We start from the raw sequence: 17,943 nt of genomic DNA, 5'->3' as shown, positions 1-17,943 counted from the left end.
TTTGCTTCTCTCTCAAATCCTTTACTCTTTCACCCCGTGTAGCTGTTAGCTCTTAGCTCTGTCTCAAACCTTCTTAACTGATACCTCCCTCCTTAAATTTCACTAGCAAAATGCTCCTAATGCTCCCCACTTTATACTTCTCATCTCTGGATTTGCCAGTCTCATCAATATTTACTTTTAAAAAGCCAGGCTAAAAGGATGAATCTAGTTTCTGCAATAGTGCTCTGTACGGATGTGAATAATACTAGGTGCTGCTGATGACCTACTGTGCTTCAGGCACTTGGCATGTAGTATTTACAATATTCTCAGCTACCCTAATAGGGAGCTTTTCCCATGGCTCAGTTGAGGAAACTGAGTCCAAGAGAAGTTAAGCACTTGCTCAAGCTGACTTAGCCAGCCAGTAAAGGTTGGACTTGGAGTCTGGCGCCGATACCATACCTCTCTTTCCACTACATTTTCTCCTTTTATATTTGTAAACTGATTGTGTAAGGGCAAAGAGGTCTCAACATTTGGAAAGTCAAAGAAAATATATATAGCCCCCTTTCTTGGTTATTTTTTTCCATGGGAGCCTGAAACCTTTGTCTTTATGGTTGATATAATTGTCTCTTCAGTTTAGAGAATATTGAAAACCACAATTTTTACTTTGCCCCTAGATGTCAAGTATAAGGAACAGAATTATTGCTGAATAAGATTCTATTCAGTGCCAGCATTCAATAGTGGCCCAACTCGGAACCTCTAACCCACTCCTCCCAACCGCTCTCTTTAAGACATGCCCCAAGACACGGGTGGGTCTCCTTCTGATGGGTCTCTTAGGTAGTTCTATTGGCAATAGCTTCCACCAATGATGGCCCCATTGTCATTCCTGTTAGCAGCTCTTAAGAGCCTTTAGATGTATTTGCAGGTGCCCTCCCTCTAATTAAGAGCTTACAAACTCCTATATGACTGGGAAGCTAATCTACATGACAATAGGGAGAATTTCAACAGGAAGTCCACTGAACCTTCTAATGGTAGCTGAGTTGCAGAGTATTCTCAAGAAATTTCATTGTTTCACAGGTATATTGACCCCTCACTTAACATCAGTTTCCAGGATTTGAGAGGGGGAGAGAGAGAGACAGAGAGAGCGAGGGAGACAGAGAGAGAATAGATTAAGAAAAACCCCACTGTGTCTGACTTTAAAGAATCATATGGGACATAGAGACATATATATAGAAAACTGCTTTAGACTGCATTAATGCTCGACAAGGGTAAAAACAAATCCATGAAAATGTCTTAGAAAATCAATCCAGTCTAATACCACAAAAAAACAGAGTTATACATGCTCCAATTCATTTTACCTTATGATTGGGTCAAAACCACATATTGCAAATTGACTCAAGAAGAAGTCAGATAGTATGGGGAAAAATCCCCACTCAAGTTCGGAAGCTATCATTTTCCTCCAGGCATCTGTTCACAGAACTAGGGGACATAGCTATTAGGACATAGCTAGTATTCCAGACTCTTGTTGCCAGTGTTCCCCATGGGCTACCTGGCCTGCTGTGTAAGTTCCACAGCTAAAACACTTTTGGAATTTAAACGAAGGGTACCTTGAGTTATATATTAATTTCAAAAAAACATACAGGTTCCATTTCCTGTGACATAAATAGATCCCAGAAAGGCCTCCAAAAATGCACTAGGTTGGCCATCTTCAGCACCTGAGTAGAGTTCTACCACCCCATTCAGGACTCCAAGGTTTCCATCCAAAGACAAGCTCCTTAGTTTTCCTGTGTCCATCATCTTCTTCCCAAATTTCCACCCCCTGTCACTTTACTTTTCCAACAGGACACTTCCTTCATATTTTCTTTTGGGTAACTATAAGTTACTATACTTTCTGAAAATATGGAAGTATGGCTTGATATAAGTGGGTAATAAAATCCTAATACTGTATTAGTCTAATTTGCACAGGTTGACAAATAAATGAATATTTCAGAATGGATTCCACTTTCACTTTTTAGCTTACCCTTGAATCCAAACCAGAGTTTTTAAGTCACCGAGTGAAAGCATTCATTCTGATTTCATTTTGATTTCAAGTTAAAGGTACTCGTTTTTAATTTAATTAATTCCCTGATATCTATGCACAGCTTTTGTCATGAAAGACTCTTTCTTGATTCAAAACTCTCCCTTATTGGATATCTTATCTTTTTCCAAATTAAGCTCTCTGGAAACCAAGAAGTATAGTCATGGCTCCCCAAATCCCTAGCAATAGCCCACATGAGAGGCACAGAACAATGTTCACTTTATCAGGAGTTGTTGTCTCCGCTGTATACACATTTTGGCATAAATACCATCAATCAATAGCTCTAGGACAATGGGGGAGCTTTCTTACTCAAATTATCATGTAGGCTAAGGGTTATTTGTGATACCATCCTTCTCTGTACACTTGCATTTTAAAATAATATTTTGATAGAAGATACATTTGAAATTATTAGACCTTAACCTTGGAGTAATTCATATGTCTAGGGTAGAATCTTGTCTACCCTCCCAATTTTTCCTGTTTCTGCTCCTGTTTGCTGCTGAACTTAATATGAACATTTAGAATTATCAAGTCACTAGCTTCCTGGATGGAATACTGTGTGTATTTTTTTTTCTCCTGCAGTATATATGCTGATTACTTATGTTTCTCTGGTATCATATATTGTCTATAAGAGCCTCAGGACTAAAATAACTTCGAGTAGCATTCAGGTTCTGCCTTATGGAAAATTTTAAGTTTTGGTTCTAGTTGCCAAGCTACTTGATTTCTAAAATATTCCCTGCAGTTCCACTTGGAAGATTGTGTTTTGTCCCTTTTAACTTGTGAAAGTTTATTCTCATTTTGTATTGTTCTATGCTTTAATAGTGAGGAACAGTTACTCCCATCAAACTACTGGTATAAATAAGTGAAGGCTTAACATAGTACTTCAAAAAATAGTAGACAAAAAAAAAAAATAGTAGACAGCTCTATTATATAATTTGGGGAAGGAAACTGTAATACAAATTACATATTGACTTTAAGTGCAGAGTAAACACAGTATAAGAAATAATGCATAGTTCCTGCTTATAAACAGAGTTGGATGAAAAGGAAAAAAAAAAAGTGAGAAGGATATTTGAAGGCCACAATAAATTTTAGGATGAAAGGAAAGACTTTCACAATAAAAATTCACTCTGAAATGATATACTATGTTTACAGAGATGGTAGAGGCCCCTCTTACAGAGATCTTTACTGGATATTACTTTTTTTTTTTTTTTTAATTTAGCATCTGTGGATTCTTTTGAATCATAGCACTTGGATGAATTTTACAAATTTTAGTGCTTCAAGACTATGGCAAGAGACCCTACCACCTTTCATCTGCTTCTTCTTCATTTTCACCCTCCCCAGTACAATTCAACACCTCCCTAACTGTGAGCTTCCTTGGGAAATCCCAGGATCAAAGCTAACTAGCCAACCTGTTGTTAATCCACCATTTGTCCATATCATCTATGTAGAGTTGAACAACACACACATACACACACACTCCTATCATTTTTTAAAATTTTTGTTCACTGTCCTCAAATTTTCCCATCAGTTTTTCTATTTAAGGTAATATTGTTCAAATTTATAGCAATGTACTTCTTCAATTGTTTCCTGTGACTTTATATCAAAACAGGAGTGATATTTAGAATACATAAAGATCTCTTTAGTATGGTGTGGAAACTGTAGTTCCCATAAACAGCCACGAGAGAAGTCACACTCCTATTACTAGTATCCAATTACTAGCCTTGAAGGGACTTGTAGGCCCCTGTAGTTTACCCACCATGATGCTAATGCCACTGCCAAGGGCATCCACTGAAGTCTGGACATGCACCCAACTGATATGTATGAATGACCACAGGCTGTGTGACAGGCATCTCTTGCAGGTACCTCCGAAGTAACCTGGGTGCTTACTCAAGTGGCTCAAAGACAAAGGTTACTTACCTATACTTACCTATCTTAAGTACTTTATTATTTTAACAATTATTTGAACATACAAATGCATACAAGCTGACTTTCATTTCTGTGTATAGCTACAAATATATAATTATCCCTTTTCCCACCAAATTTGCTACTTATTGATGGTCTTCATAATTTATAGGATTTTTTTTTTTTTTGGTGAAGAAAGAACAAACTAATAATATATGTCCAAAGCCAACCTGTTATAGAATAAATCAATAAAGTTATCAGGACTTTAATGCTACAAGGGATAAAGTTAAACTGTACTATTCCATATTTCATTTTAATTAATAAACAAATAATAAACTAAATTTGAGAGACAGTGATCTAGCTCTTTACCTGGAAATCTCAGCACAGACCCTGTGTATTATTCCACTGGTTAGAAAAATTTTTAGTATTGTGTTGTAAAGGTGGCAAAGACAAAAAGTCATGAGATTCCTTGTTTTATTGAAAGGGATTTTAAATATATTTTAAACTACTTTTGACTGTCCAAGAAACTTCATTTTAAAAGATGCCAAGCCTGAATAAATGGTTTATGCAATAAAATTGAAACAGAAATAAAGGATATCAAATAATATTTTAACATTTAGCTTCAGTTTACAGAATATTTATTGACAATTCTTTGACTTTGTTTTTTTACTTATTTATTCAACAATTGAATTATTTGAGTTCATATTATATAAAAATAGAAGACAGTTTAAGATTGGAAAATTGCTACAAGAGTTTTATGCAACCAGGGCTGTAAGATGAGAGAAGAGAGAGGGTTTGGCAAAGGTATCTTCCTATGGAAGTTATCTTGTGATCAAAATTTGAGCTACCCAGGCAAATGAGGAGGGAAAGAATACCCCAGAGACAGAGAACGGTTTATGCAAATAAATGAAAGTAGGTGTAGGGCACCCGGGACAGGAAAGCTGGAAAGAACCAGATCATAAAGGTCTTTAAAAGCCATACCAAGGAAAATGAGTTACATTCTCAAGTTAATGGGGAGATCTTTGAAGGGACACAGGAAGTCTTATAACCAAATGTATTATTTAGAAAGTTCATTGGAAGAAGGCAGGCTGGAAGTAGTCCGAATGGTTAGAAGACTACTGCCATAGTTTGGGGACTGACTGTAAAGCCAGGTGACACGGTGGCTGAACACCACTGCTGTGCTTGTATCAATGAGAGTTTGAGCAATTGTGGGTAATTTGAATAAAAATCTGTTGAAAAATATTTGATTTCTATTTTTAAAATAACATAAAGTATGCACTCAAGGGTGAGGTCTGTTTTCACACATTCATATTGTTTTACCTACTCTTATTTGTAAAATAATGAAAATGTTAACTGCATGGCTATACAGAGGTTTTGGAGAACTGTTAGTTTTTTCTTTATTTTTAAGATGCTGCCATCTAGTGAAACTTTTGTAAAATCCCTTTGTGATGATCTCACGCAAGTTTGTATCTTACGGTCATTTCCTAAAAACAGTCACATTTTAATAATTTATGTTCTCTGCCACCCATGGGGAAAGAATTGTACATGCATTAAAACATACTGTAGGAGCCACAAGTGATTATTTTACATCGTGCCACAGATGTGACCACAGGGCTTTTAATAACAGGATACGGTAGGTGAAGTTTCATGGTTTCTTCATTGTGCTATTCTTTATAAATAATTGATAATAAAAGTGCTGCCATTTTATTCCTTGAGTTTTCTAAGAAAAGTTGTGTTGTAAAAACTTGTCTAAGAGAAGTTGTAAAAATTTCTTCATAAAAAAACACTTTAATTGGATGTGTTGGTGAGAAAAAAGAGAATTTTAAATTCAGAACTTTTTCCCCCAAAATTTAATTTCCATATTAAAAGTATATCTTAAAATACAAACTAATTGCATATATGTATGTGTCTGTTTATATACCTATTGAACCTAGTCTGCAAACCTGTTTTGATGACCTCTAAATCTTGATGGAAATTAACTGTATTTCTTTCCTATTGCTCCAAAAATTTGTGCTAGCATGAAGCATCTGTCATATTTTTATGACATGTATTGCTCATTTTTTGTGTTTTAGAAACAAAATACCTGTAAGAACTTTTTCTTTTATGATGTTCTAGTTCTGGCCACATTACAGTAAGGTTTCTAATTAACTGACTCTCCAATATATTGAGTTTTCTCTATGGAAACCAATGCTATAGGGCAGGGGTCAGCAAATCTTTTCTGTAATGGGCAAAATAGAAAATGTTTCAGACTTTTTCGTTCACATGGTCTCTGTTGCAGTGATTCATTTGTGCTTGCAAAAGCAGCCAAAGACAATATCTAAACAAATGAGATTGTTGTGCTCAAATACAACTTTATTCATTAAGAACAGGTCATGGTTTGCATCCCTCTGTTCTGGGGAAAGTACCTGTAATAGCAGTTTGGGGTTATTTATTCTTAAGAGGTGTTAGAACAACTTAAAATTGGTCCTTCTGCAATTATTTACTTCAAAAACTTCAATCCATAGATGTGTTTCTTCGAAGTTGCAGGAAGTCTACAAGTTTTAAGAATGTAATTATTATGTTTGCTCTTAGTAAGCTAACAACAGAAGAACTCAGAGGTAACACATGTTTGCAAAGTGAACTATCACCCCCATTTAACGATCAGCTTTTCTAAAAAATTCATGTCATTAACTGAGACAGAATAGAGTCAGATAGTAAGAGACTGTTAGGGTCTCAAGTCAATGTACAGGAAGAACACAGTATAGAGTCAAAAACAGCATCATTTTTATGGGTCACCTTTGTGTCAACTGATCTAGACAGGACTTGGTTGCAGGGATCCTGCTAATCTCAGCTGAGGTCACTCATGCATCTCTGGCCAACTAAGAGAATGTGGGAGAGTAGAATCCAGGCTGAGCCCAGGGGAGGATGACTCTGATCCACAATTTTTTCATCTTCCATCTGGGCCAGTAGGTTGGCCGAAGCAAATCCTTCTCATATAGGTGGCAGAGGGCAAGAGAGAGCAAGCCTCATCACTCAAGTGATTAGGAGATTCTCTTTGTATTATATGTGCTGATGTCCCTTTGCTCAAAACAAGTCACCTGACTGATCCCAGGGGCGGAGAATTGCACCCTGTTCGCAGTGAAGGAACTGAAAGGTTACATGGCAAGGGACATGGATACAGGAAGGGACGCAAAATCGGAACCACTAAGGCAATTTACTACAGCATGAATAGACTTGATCAAATTAAATGACATGATTAAGTGATAAACTGAAAATTTTATTAACTCTTTCAGGTTAACAGGATATACTAAAGCAGCAGTTCTCAAACTTTTTAGTAATGCAAACCTTTTATATTCTTAAAAATCATTGATCACCTCAAAGAGGTTTTAATATTGTTTATATCTATCTATCTATCTTTACTGTATTTCTAATTAAAACAGAATTTTAAAATACATTTACTTATTTTAGGACAAAAGTGGCAAACCCATTACATATTGACATAAATAATATATTGTTAGGGAAGCAAAACTGTAGTTTCTAAAAGAAACAATAAAAGGAATGTTTTATATTTGGCAGATATTTTATATAGATAGAGAGGTCTTTACTGTTTGGCTTCATAGAAGGCAACTGGTTTTATATATCTTCTGCATTCAATCTCTTGATTTTTTTTTCCTTTGTGAAGCACAGGAATAAAATTGGACCTTGCACAGATACATATTTAGAAAAAGCAAAAGTAGTCTAATAGCTTTTTCAGTTAATTGTGAATAATCTTTGATACTACACCAGAATTTGACAAGTGAGAACTTCTTGGGAGTTGTGGTATGAAATGTGAAACCAAATCACTGATCTTTCTATGCTTTGCTACATTAAAATCCATTGGCTGATCTTTCATTTTGAATAGATCTTTTATCCATGCATGATATATAACAATAAGCGTTGGTCATTTGGAGAATATTGGTTCATTGTTATGCATATTTTACAAACATTGATATTTATGTATTTCAGTATATGTTCTTTTAAAAATTATATATTACTTCTAAACTCATCAGAAATATCTTTAAATACTGGGAAATGGTCATATTCATAAAAGTGGATACAAGTTTTCCAAAATTCTACTTTATCTTGGTAACTACTTTTTTTCCTTGGCAACAAATCCTGTGAGTTATTTTCCTTAAATTGACAGACTCATTTAATTTTCCAAAATATGTCTATCAAATACCTAAGTATGACTTACTATTGTTTGTATATAAGTTGCTCTTTCATGCAAAAACAGGTTTCCAGTAAGCTAAAGTGGCTAATTCAGCTTGCAACTCAAATAATTGCATAAGTGCATTACTTTGAGACAACCATCCTACTTCAGGATATGGTCAAATGTCTTATGCATAATTCCCACATTAAATCTTAAAAATAGGAATATTAAGATATTGAGATTTAATATAAATGTATTAGTTTTATACTTTTATCATGGAGATATATAAGTGAAATTAACTTTTTCATGCTGTAACTGAATGGCTTTGACACACAATGACAGTACAAGCTTCCACTACCTCGATTTGTGCTGAGGTGCCAGCAATTTCATCCATCATTGCTTTTGCATTATCATTGCAAATGTCAACACAGTGAAGAAGGCAAAGAATGTCTTCTTCATGGTATGAAAATTGTTTTGACCTGAAAGGGTCTTGGGAATGCCCAGGATTTTGTGACTCACACTTTGTGAGTCACTGTACCAAAGGATGAACTATATTTATCATATAGCAGTGTGTCAAAGATTTTCTTAAGTATACTGTCTTTACTATTTCAAATCATTAAGAGAATTCAAAATTTATTATGTTCTTCCACAGGGTTGTTTGGTTGGCTTTGATCTGGCACATGCAGTTGGAAATGTTGAACTCCACTTACATGAGTGGGGAGTTGATTTTGCCTGCTGGTGCTCCTACAAGGTATCAACAAACTAGTTGATATATTTTTATTATTGTATTCCATATTGACATTAATCTAAATGTAAAACTGGATCAGTGGCCAATTTTAAGTATTTGACTTACCTCCATTTCTTTCATTACTGTATTTTCTGACTTTAGTTAACTGTAGAGTCACATGATAGAATAGTATAGGTTATTAAATTCCATCCTCTATAGAATACTATTCCTTCAATTCCCTGGCTGCTCTGTAAAAGTCAGGAGGTTCTGGAAAAAAAGCTCCACACTTAGAACTTAATTCAAATTGATCTGAGTTTTTTGTTGATATGTTGTGAAATTTCTACATAAGTAAAGATAATTCTTATGGAATCAACTTTGTATTGACATTTGAAGACAAGTTAATTGACAGGGAGCATGGAAATAAAACCAATTTTATTTTAATTTAGGTGTTTTAAAAATATAATCTTTTATTATTATTTAAATATTTTGTGACAAAATAATTGAAATGAATGAGCTCTGAAATGAGATAAATGTCACTGGAACTATTATCTACTAGTTGGGGCAAAATTTGGCTAAAAAAGTAATAGCTATTTATTCTCGATTAATAATGCTATGTTTCATTTTTTTTTTCTTTAAACAAGGTAACTCCAAATTCTGTTTTATTATAAAAGTTCAAATAGTCACACATTCTGATCTTGTCAAAAGTTGGTTTCATAACAAAAAAGTCAAATTATTACATTGTTTACTTTTGTCATACATATTTAGGTAAACCCATACAGTTTAATTTATTCTCAATCCAGTAATTTTTTTTTTTCAATCCAGTATTTAAATACAGGAGCAGGAGGTCTTGCTGGTGCCTTTGTCCATGAAAAGCATGCCTATACAATTAAACCTGCGTGAGTACTATCTTTAGATTCTTCTTTGGTGGTGAATAAATGAACTTGCATTAATAATATGCTAAATTTACATGAGCTCTTTAAGATGCTATCCAATAAGAATCTGGACTGATTATAATTATTTTACTACTCTATGAACAATGATATGCTTTATCGGAAATAAATGGTTTCCAAAGAGCTTACTTGGTTGAATAAGAAATTTAATCACAAAAGGGAAGCTTTAAGGCTAAAAATGAGTCCCTGTAATCATGCAGAGCAGATGGTTTAATGCAAAGAGACTACTTAACTTTTTTTCAAAAATTAGACTTTAGAAAATTTCAGGTTTCTCACATTGATGAATAAATCAAAGGCAACTAGAGCTGTGCCTAATAGAGCTTAAAAGTGGTATGTGATTATTAAAACTACATCTACCTTTAAAGCTGGAAACTTATAAGATGGTCTTGTAAGGAGTATCTTCTGTCCTAAAAAATTTTATAGTCCATGAAAACTGAAGAAGCTGAACCCTGAACAACAGACTGACTACATAAAAAGAAATACTTTTCAATTTTTATATAGCACTCCATTTTTTTTAGAGCAAGTATAAATGCAAATGTGATACACCAACAAATTGACACATTTTTATTTGACTGGGGGACTCTTAAGTGTTTCTATTTTTTTAATCTGGTATGGAGATAAATAATATTCTGTAAAAAAGATCCTTTCAAAGTTGTATCAGAGTGTATGTGATGAGGAGACTGTCTAGACTCCTAATAGGTAATATAATAACATTTGATTAGTTTTCTGAATCTTCTCAGTCACTGGCTGAGTGGTATAATCGTTATAAGAATTGAAACTGAATAAGTAATAAAGCTTGGAGCACCTCACATTTTTGAGATTCTGTGCATATAAATCTTACAAATTTAAGATGATTTTCTATAGCTCATTTAATTATGTCTAAAATTTCCACAAGATTTTAAAGTTTTAAAATTAAATAGAGCATTTTTTAGGCAAGTATTTTGTTAGGCAGACATCTTCCTTGAGTATATTGTCAGTACATTGGATTTCTCCCCTTGTCCCAAATTCTCTGAAAAGAATATAAAGCGTATATTATAGGAATATCATACATGTTTTAAAAGGTCTCTTTTTCATTTTTAGCAAACCGCATTGACAACATTTTACCTAGCATAAGTGTTTTCCATATAGACGGTATATAAGGTATTGCTTGCTTTTGTGTGAAGACTCACTACCTTGAGCATTTCCAACTCTCCACTTATTTAAATTGCAATAGAGGAATCAGCAAAGGGAAGCGAGGGTGTAGTAAGTATTCTACACAAATTCTAGAGAATGCAAGTGTTAGCAGTTTAACTGATTTTACAGCATCTCTATTGCACTTCAGATTTCTTTCACTGTTATTTGCCCTTAATGGATGAGGAACTGGAGAGGGTGGAGGGGTTGTAGTGTGTTTGCATGTGCCTCATCTTGTAGAATCCCAACATCCTCTAGACCCAGTAAGCAATTGTTAAGTCTATGCTCCCAAGAGAAAGACCATGCAGACAGACCAGATTTACATTCCAGCTTGATCACTCACTTGCTGGTCCATAACCTGAAGAATGTCCTTGATTTCATAGTGTTCTAGCCTCTATATAAAGATAACATCAGCATCTACCTCATAGGCAATTACTGTGAGTTTAAAATGGGATGATGCATGTAAAGCACTTAGCATAGCCACTGAAGCATGACAGGTGATCCATACATGTAGGCTAAGTATTTTGTTGCCTCAAAGTGAAGTTGCATGTTAACTTGTAGAATTTTGCCTAGTAGAGATCATTTCTCTCGAGCAGGAAACATAGCCTTAAAGATTACGGCTTGTGACCTTTAGGACATTAAACTGTTTTGTACCTATTGCCAAGTTCAGACTGACCCTGTAAGTCTCTATTCCTTGAATTCTCTCTCGTACTGGCCTCACCATCTTAATTGGCTCCCTTGCTAATTAATGAGTTGATTGAGATCTTTATATGTGTTCATTTTATATTTGTATGAGAGCCATGCTTTTAACTTTTTTGAAAATTAAACGTTATTAACTATTGTTGCATTTTAACTACCTGGCTTTGGAGACTGACGACTCAATTCAGTCTGACTCATGTAGCCCTTCTTACAGGAAAGCCTGTTTGTTGTTTCTTCGTTTGTTTGTTGTTAAAGCTTCTTTTTATGTGATATCAGAGGGACTAATTCCGATGGTACCAACTACTACCCTATAGTGGAATGTAACTGCTATTGATATTGTAAACTTTGTCAAGTAAACTTTGTTGCTTACAAAAGGGTGACATCTAGTGGCTAAACGCATTATTTCAAATAAAGAGTGCATATAACTTTTCCTGGTCCATTCATCCTTTCATCAAGTATTTTTTAAGTATATATATTTAAATCGTTTTTTATTGTATATCATTTGACCCCATATTTATAGTGCAATGATCGTGTAGTCAAAGCCTTCGATAAAGAGGTAGGACAGGACGAAGGTGGAAGTTAGTGAGGGGCATGCTAGGTGCATGGTTTAACGTAACGCATAAATGTCTATCAAGGCTGAGAAGAAGGGCATTATGGGAGTGGTTGGCGGTTGGCCTACCTGCTGTAGTGAGTGGATCCCGGAACATGTAATCCTGCATTCTAAAAGCTTAATATTCATTATATAATTTCAAAGTATCTTTATATGATGTTCCCATTAACGACTGGTAAATTACATCTGTACCAAGAAATTTCACTTCCTTCTTTTGTTTAAATAGGCATTTTGGCCATTGTTCAAAACTGATGATGACCTAAGACTTTTTCCAAGAAACTCTGCCAATAAAAAGAATGAGTAGAGGCCAGAGTCAGTCCACTGCATTAAGCATTATAACTCAAAGCTATTATTCTCAACTAGAATTTGACCTTTTCCTAGTTTATCATCAGTTTTTCTCATTCCAGTGTCATATTCTAAACCTTGTCTGTAGCTAAGAATTATACAAAATTAGAACTGGTTGTGAGTAAATGTCATCTTGTGTCTTCTTCCTTCAGGGCTGACTTCAATTTAGTCTACACAGTTAATTATTGCTCTGAAATATGAAGGGAAATATTTTAATTGTAAGAATTTGACAATCAGAAATGTATCACTTTAAAAAAAGTACTTCAAAATCTTGAATTTTTCTTTTTAACTTTATAAGTGTTGACCTTTCTGATAGACTTTAGATCAATAGTTAACCTTTTGGTTTTAAGGAATTCAAGCATATCTGAGGACCATAAAAAGATTCTTCTGTGAGAGCCTATAGACTGCAATTCAAGACACCACCACCCACCTCTTCTTTTTTTTTAGAGAGACTCTAGCATGAAAACAGGAGTGGATTATGTGAGCTATTAAGATTCCTTCTATGGCTTACTTTTTTACCCTGTCCAATGAAGTAACACATACAAGAAAACTGCTGTTCCTCACTTTCCATGCTGGCATAAAAAACCTCCAAATGGTCTCATATAGTAAATATCTTGAAATGCTAATTTCCCCTACAATTTTTCTTTTTTTTAAGTTTTCTGGGTGGCCAAGAATGGGGCCTACTGATAATTTTTTTTAAATGCCGGAATTTCAAATCATGCCAACACATTTCCACAAACAGCTAGAGGTATTTGATTGAAGACTTTAAGTAGAGATAACATTTTCAAGGCTTTATTGAGAACTTGACTCATCTCCTTTATTATAATAAGTCATTTGCAGGTTAAAAAGGACCAATAGAAGAGGCTGGCTGACATCAGTACATGGTTAAGGCATATTTTAGAACTCAGAAATGTAGGTTATTATTATTATTAGGGAACTTAAAAAAAAGAGGAACAATATAAGAAAACAACATTGTTTCCTATAAAACAATATAGGGAAGTCTAAGAAAGGATAATAATAAGCATCAAGAAAATTTAGTAAAAAGACTTAAAAAATTATAAGCATGTACCACGCTTGACCCAACTGTACAATTAATGTTATATGGAGAGATCATCTAATGCACATTTGTTCTGGGGAGTGCTGACTTGATATATTTGATTCTACATACTTTTCCAGGCAATACTGGAGAATACCATAGCCCAAAACTCATCTATAATTTAAACCTTGTTTTGGTTTCTGTGATTCTTTCTGACTTACTACTTATCACATCCTTGTCTACTACCTGCATAAGGTCTTGTTGTTAAATGCTGAGAGAACAAGGAAGTGTAGGTGTGTGAATTCACAAGACTCCAAATGCTTTCAAATGGACCAGGCCAGTATCAAGATTTCTCAGTGAGAGTTTTCACAGAATCCCTAGTTGATCTATGACCTAGACCTCCCAGGGCATCTGTTCTACCTATTTAGCATGTTTCTGGAGTTAGATGTTCAGTATGAATTAACATGGATGACTTCTCAGCCACAACTTCCTGCCCTATCAGACAGCCATATTAAATGTACTTGGCCATCCCCTTTGTCCTTAATGTGTACCTCCCACAGCCCTAATCTTCCAGTGTACCACTTTCTCTTGCTTCTGCTCCAATGTATGTGATTACTCTTCTATATTTTATAAGGTTTTCTCTTTCACTTTTTCATTGATTCTCTCAATGCCTCAACCCTTGGTCCTCCTGCCCAGGAGTTTCTCATCCACAGTCATTATGTCAACAACAGACATTTGTAGAAGACACCAATTTGCATTTCCAGCTTTACTACTTGCTTACTTTCTAGCCCTTACTTTCATCTGATTGCAAATTGCAAGAGTTCCTGATTACCAAAGCATTATTCCAGTCCCCAAAGATATATGACAATGTAGGAAAGCAAAAACTGTCATAGTAGGAAATTTTCACTAATGAACTACCCACTTATAAAATTAGCCTTTCCTAAACACCCTTTCCCAATTAGTATTAGCATTTATCTCTATGTTATTATAAAAAAGTTTGGACTCTTGCTGATTATAGAATTATAAGCATAACACAATAAAAACTTAACGGAAATGAATTGTAAAGTAAAATTTTTCAAGAGATTCAGGATTTCATGATGCAAGTGATACTGAAGAACTGCTGAATCACAAAATCATGGACAATGAGAATATGTCAGAGTCAGAACCATTAACAGATGAAGTAGATGAAATTAGACACGGTACTTCAAGAGCAAATGACTAGAATATCATAGAGATTAAAAGGAAGTGATGAATGTTTCAAAAATTTTGTGGAAATGATCATCTTTATGCTCATGCTAAAAAAGTTAAATATAATACAAAAAAGATTGTAGTTTGCTATCACATTTGTTAAAATACACACAAAAACCCCACAATTTATTATTCTTTTTAATAATTAGCATATTATAATTTTAATGTAGGTTTTGTCAAATTATATTTGTTTTACAATTAAAATTTTATTTTTCAAGAGCATCTCAATCAAATCTTTTATTCTTTTTTCCTCCATTATTTACTTCAAAAAGTATGGTTTACTGTTTTAAAATAGATGTATTTTAAATGGCCTTTTCCCAGTATTCCATTTGTAATCAAATAATGAGGACTTCCAATATATCCATACATCTTTCCAATCTTAGGAATTAAACATGATGAACCTTCCATTTTATCCTACTCCAAAACGAGTATCCTTTCTAAGGTGCTCACTGCTTTACCAAGTAAAGAGAATGTTCCTGAGTCAATTGAGGAGGCATGAGCAAATATAAACAACATAGATTTTTGTACAAGAAACTTTAATAGATAGAAATAAATATAGGCTATTGCATATGATTTTTAAATCATACAATCTATTTGGAGAGATGCCATTTCAATAGCTGAATAAACAATTTAAATAACAGGTAACACAGGGACAGAATATGTGCCACAAGGCAATTTCTTAATAATTGCTGGGTGAATTTTCAGATATTGCCATAGGAAGAGTGAAGGAATAGATAACTTTAACTCAGAGCTGCTTTGGAAAAGCTTGAAGAAGTTGGTGGTGAAACTTACAGATACAATTCCTCTGCAAAATGGAATGCTGTGTTAACTAAGTGAGTAAATTTTCTCTCTGTGACTTTGAAAGCTGAAATTGTTGCCTATGAGGGAGATTTCACTTGATTAGTTTCATAAATTTAAGGAAGTATAAAGAAGAAAGAGTTACTTAAATGACATTTCTTTAAGGAATATGTCAAGTGATCTTTTTCTTTTTATACTCTTTACTAGAATTTTTATGGAATCTGAGTTATTGACTTAACATTTAAAAGTCTGCCGATTATCATAAAATTGCTCTTTATATCTATTCTATAATATTTTAGAAATTATAAACAGTGGTAAAATCAAGTGTGCTTCATACTCTTAGTTCCAGAGCCATGCTCACGAGTGGGTTATACCTATTGTAAATCTTAGTCCCCAAAGCCTCATTGTAAGGGATCCAAAAGAAGACAATTTGATTGAAGAAAACACATTTATGGATTCATGGCATATAACCTATACCTGTTTTCATTCAGAAACCATTTTAGATCAATAACTCTAAAAGGATCCCTCATCTTCTTGGCTTGACACTTTTTTACTTTGCAAAATCATCTAGACAATTTTCGTGTGTGAATTTAGGCTGGGATCATAAAAATAACGTTTATGCACTGAGGCATGATCACAGTTAAAAATAATTTCAGTAAATAATCTGATTTTCTCAATTTAAGAGATAAAGGAATCCTGGCTCTTAAAATAAAACCAAAATAGTAATCATCAGTATGAAAAGATACATTAAAGCCATTGTTGCTCGCAAATCACTATTCTTAGATAATGATAACATAAAGACTAATTTGAGAAAACTGAAGTCCTTTGAAACCTCAAAATTTATTTTCTCTTTGAAAATTGCAGACTAGTGTCCCTGGAGATATATGAGGTCAGTGAACCTTTTAAACACAAAAAGTAAAACTTGTCAAAGAGCTTCAGCTCTTGTTTTAATTACTTCAAGTTTTGTCCCTAAAGTAACCTTCAGAATCCGCAAGGGTTTTTAATATAAACTATGAAGAGCTATTGCTAAACTTTTATTTGTTCTTGTTGAGAAAATACATGTATCCATCTGACTCTTTATGACTGTCAAAACAACCACGGTGCAATGATACTGTTGTGTGGGACAGCTTGGGAGACTGCTTATCACACACAGACCCACTGGGTCCTGGTGCTTCCAAGACTGAGCTGTGTCAACTTCACAGGCCACAGGAATACTTGGAATGCATTACTCAGAAGAGAGGTCTGAATTCCTATGATCCATTTTCTCTTTGATCACTTGTTTTTAACTCCACCCCAGGGGAGAGGGTTTGATTGAGTGGGAGTTATCCTTTTCTCTAGAATGGAGGTTTGTCTCCATCATGGTAACATCTTCTAGAGATAGCTTGCCTTCATTCTCTTATAAATCCTTGCTCCAATCAGATGTAGTCAGAGTCTCAGAAGATTTGGCACGGGCATGGAAACCTAGGCAGAAAATGCCCATTTGATTCTTTTTTATTTTTTAAGGGGGCCTGCGATCCTTGTGAGAATTCATCTTAGTATGTCCAATGTGATTGTTTGAAAAATTGACTAAATTAATTCTAAATGTTTAAGTACAAGGACACTGTCCTTTTGATTTTCCTTTACTTTCATAATCCACAATGCCCAAGAAAATATTTTTAAAAATTTGTTGTTGGATATATGGCTCTTTCTTTACTCTCAGCATAACAGACAAACCATCTTCTAGCATATGGAAGCATTTCTACTTTGCAAGGTATTCTGAAGTGGGTATGATTTGCAAAATACTGTCAAATTAAATATGCATTTCCATATGCTTCTACAAAGACCAAATATATCCATGAAAACCAGCTATATACAACTTCAAAAGTCCTTCATGAGTATTTTAATCAACACTTCAAATAGTTCTTTCTAAAGTCCTAAATTCAGATATCTTCTTGATATGTTTTGTGCTTTTAGCATCAGTATTTCCACAGATTATAAACCAATATTTTATAGTAATAATACATTTCAATAAATCATATGCAGAAATTTTTTCTTAATGAAGCTTTCACACCAAGAAAATACTGATTTAGCTCTTGTAAGGACAGCATATTATTCTGAATCTTCAGGAAACAATTTTCATTAACCAAAACTTACAATAACAGGAAGTACTTTCTTGTAACTATGCTTATCATACTATTAGCTCACTGAACATATTTTAACAAGCCTCCTTTTGAGTAAGATTTGAAGATGTAATTGAATAT

The 17,943-nt window shown here is 34.2% G+C and overlaps 1 protein-coding gene across 1 annotated transcript in view; it reads left to right on the top strand.

Moving 5' to 3' along the window:
- The window catches only part of KYNU (kynureninase), a 103,961-nt gene that overhangs the window by 54,512 nt on the left and 31,506 nt on the right, over positions 1 to 17,943 (top strand). The window contains 2 exon segments of the mRNA XM_081242004.1: positions 8,773 to 8,871; positions 9,670 to 9,743. Of these exon segments, the coding sequence (XP_081098130.1) occupies positions 8,773 to 8,871; positions 9,670 to 9,743 (173 nt within the window).

This window comes from Mesoplodon bidens, assembly GCF_964165515.1.
Source record: "Mesoplodon bidens genome assembly, chromosome: 8".
Lineage (NCBI taxonomy): Eukaryota > Metazoa > Chordata > Mammalia > Artiodactyla > Ziphiidae > Mesoplodon > Mesoplodon bidens.
The sequence above is the reverse complement of the archived record's forward strand: the minus strand, read 5'-3'. Positions and strand labels throughout refer to the sequence as shown.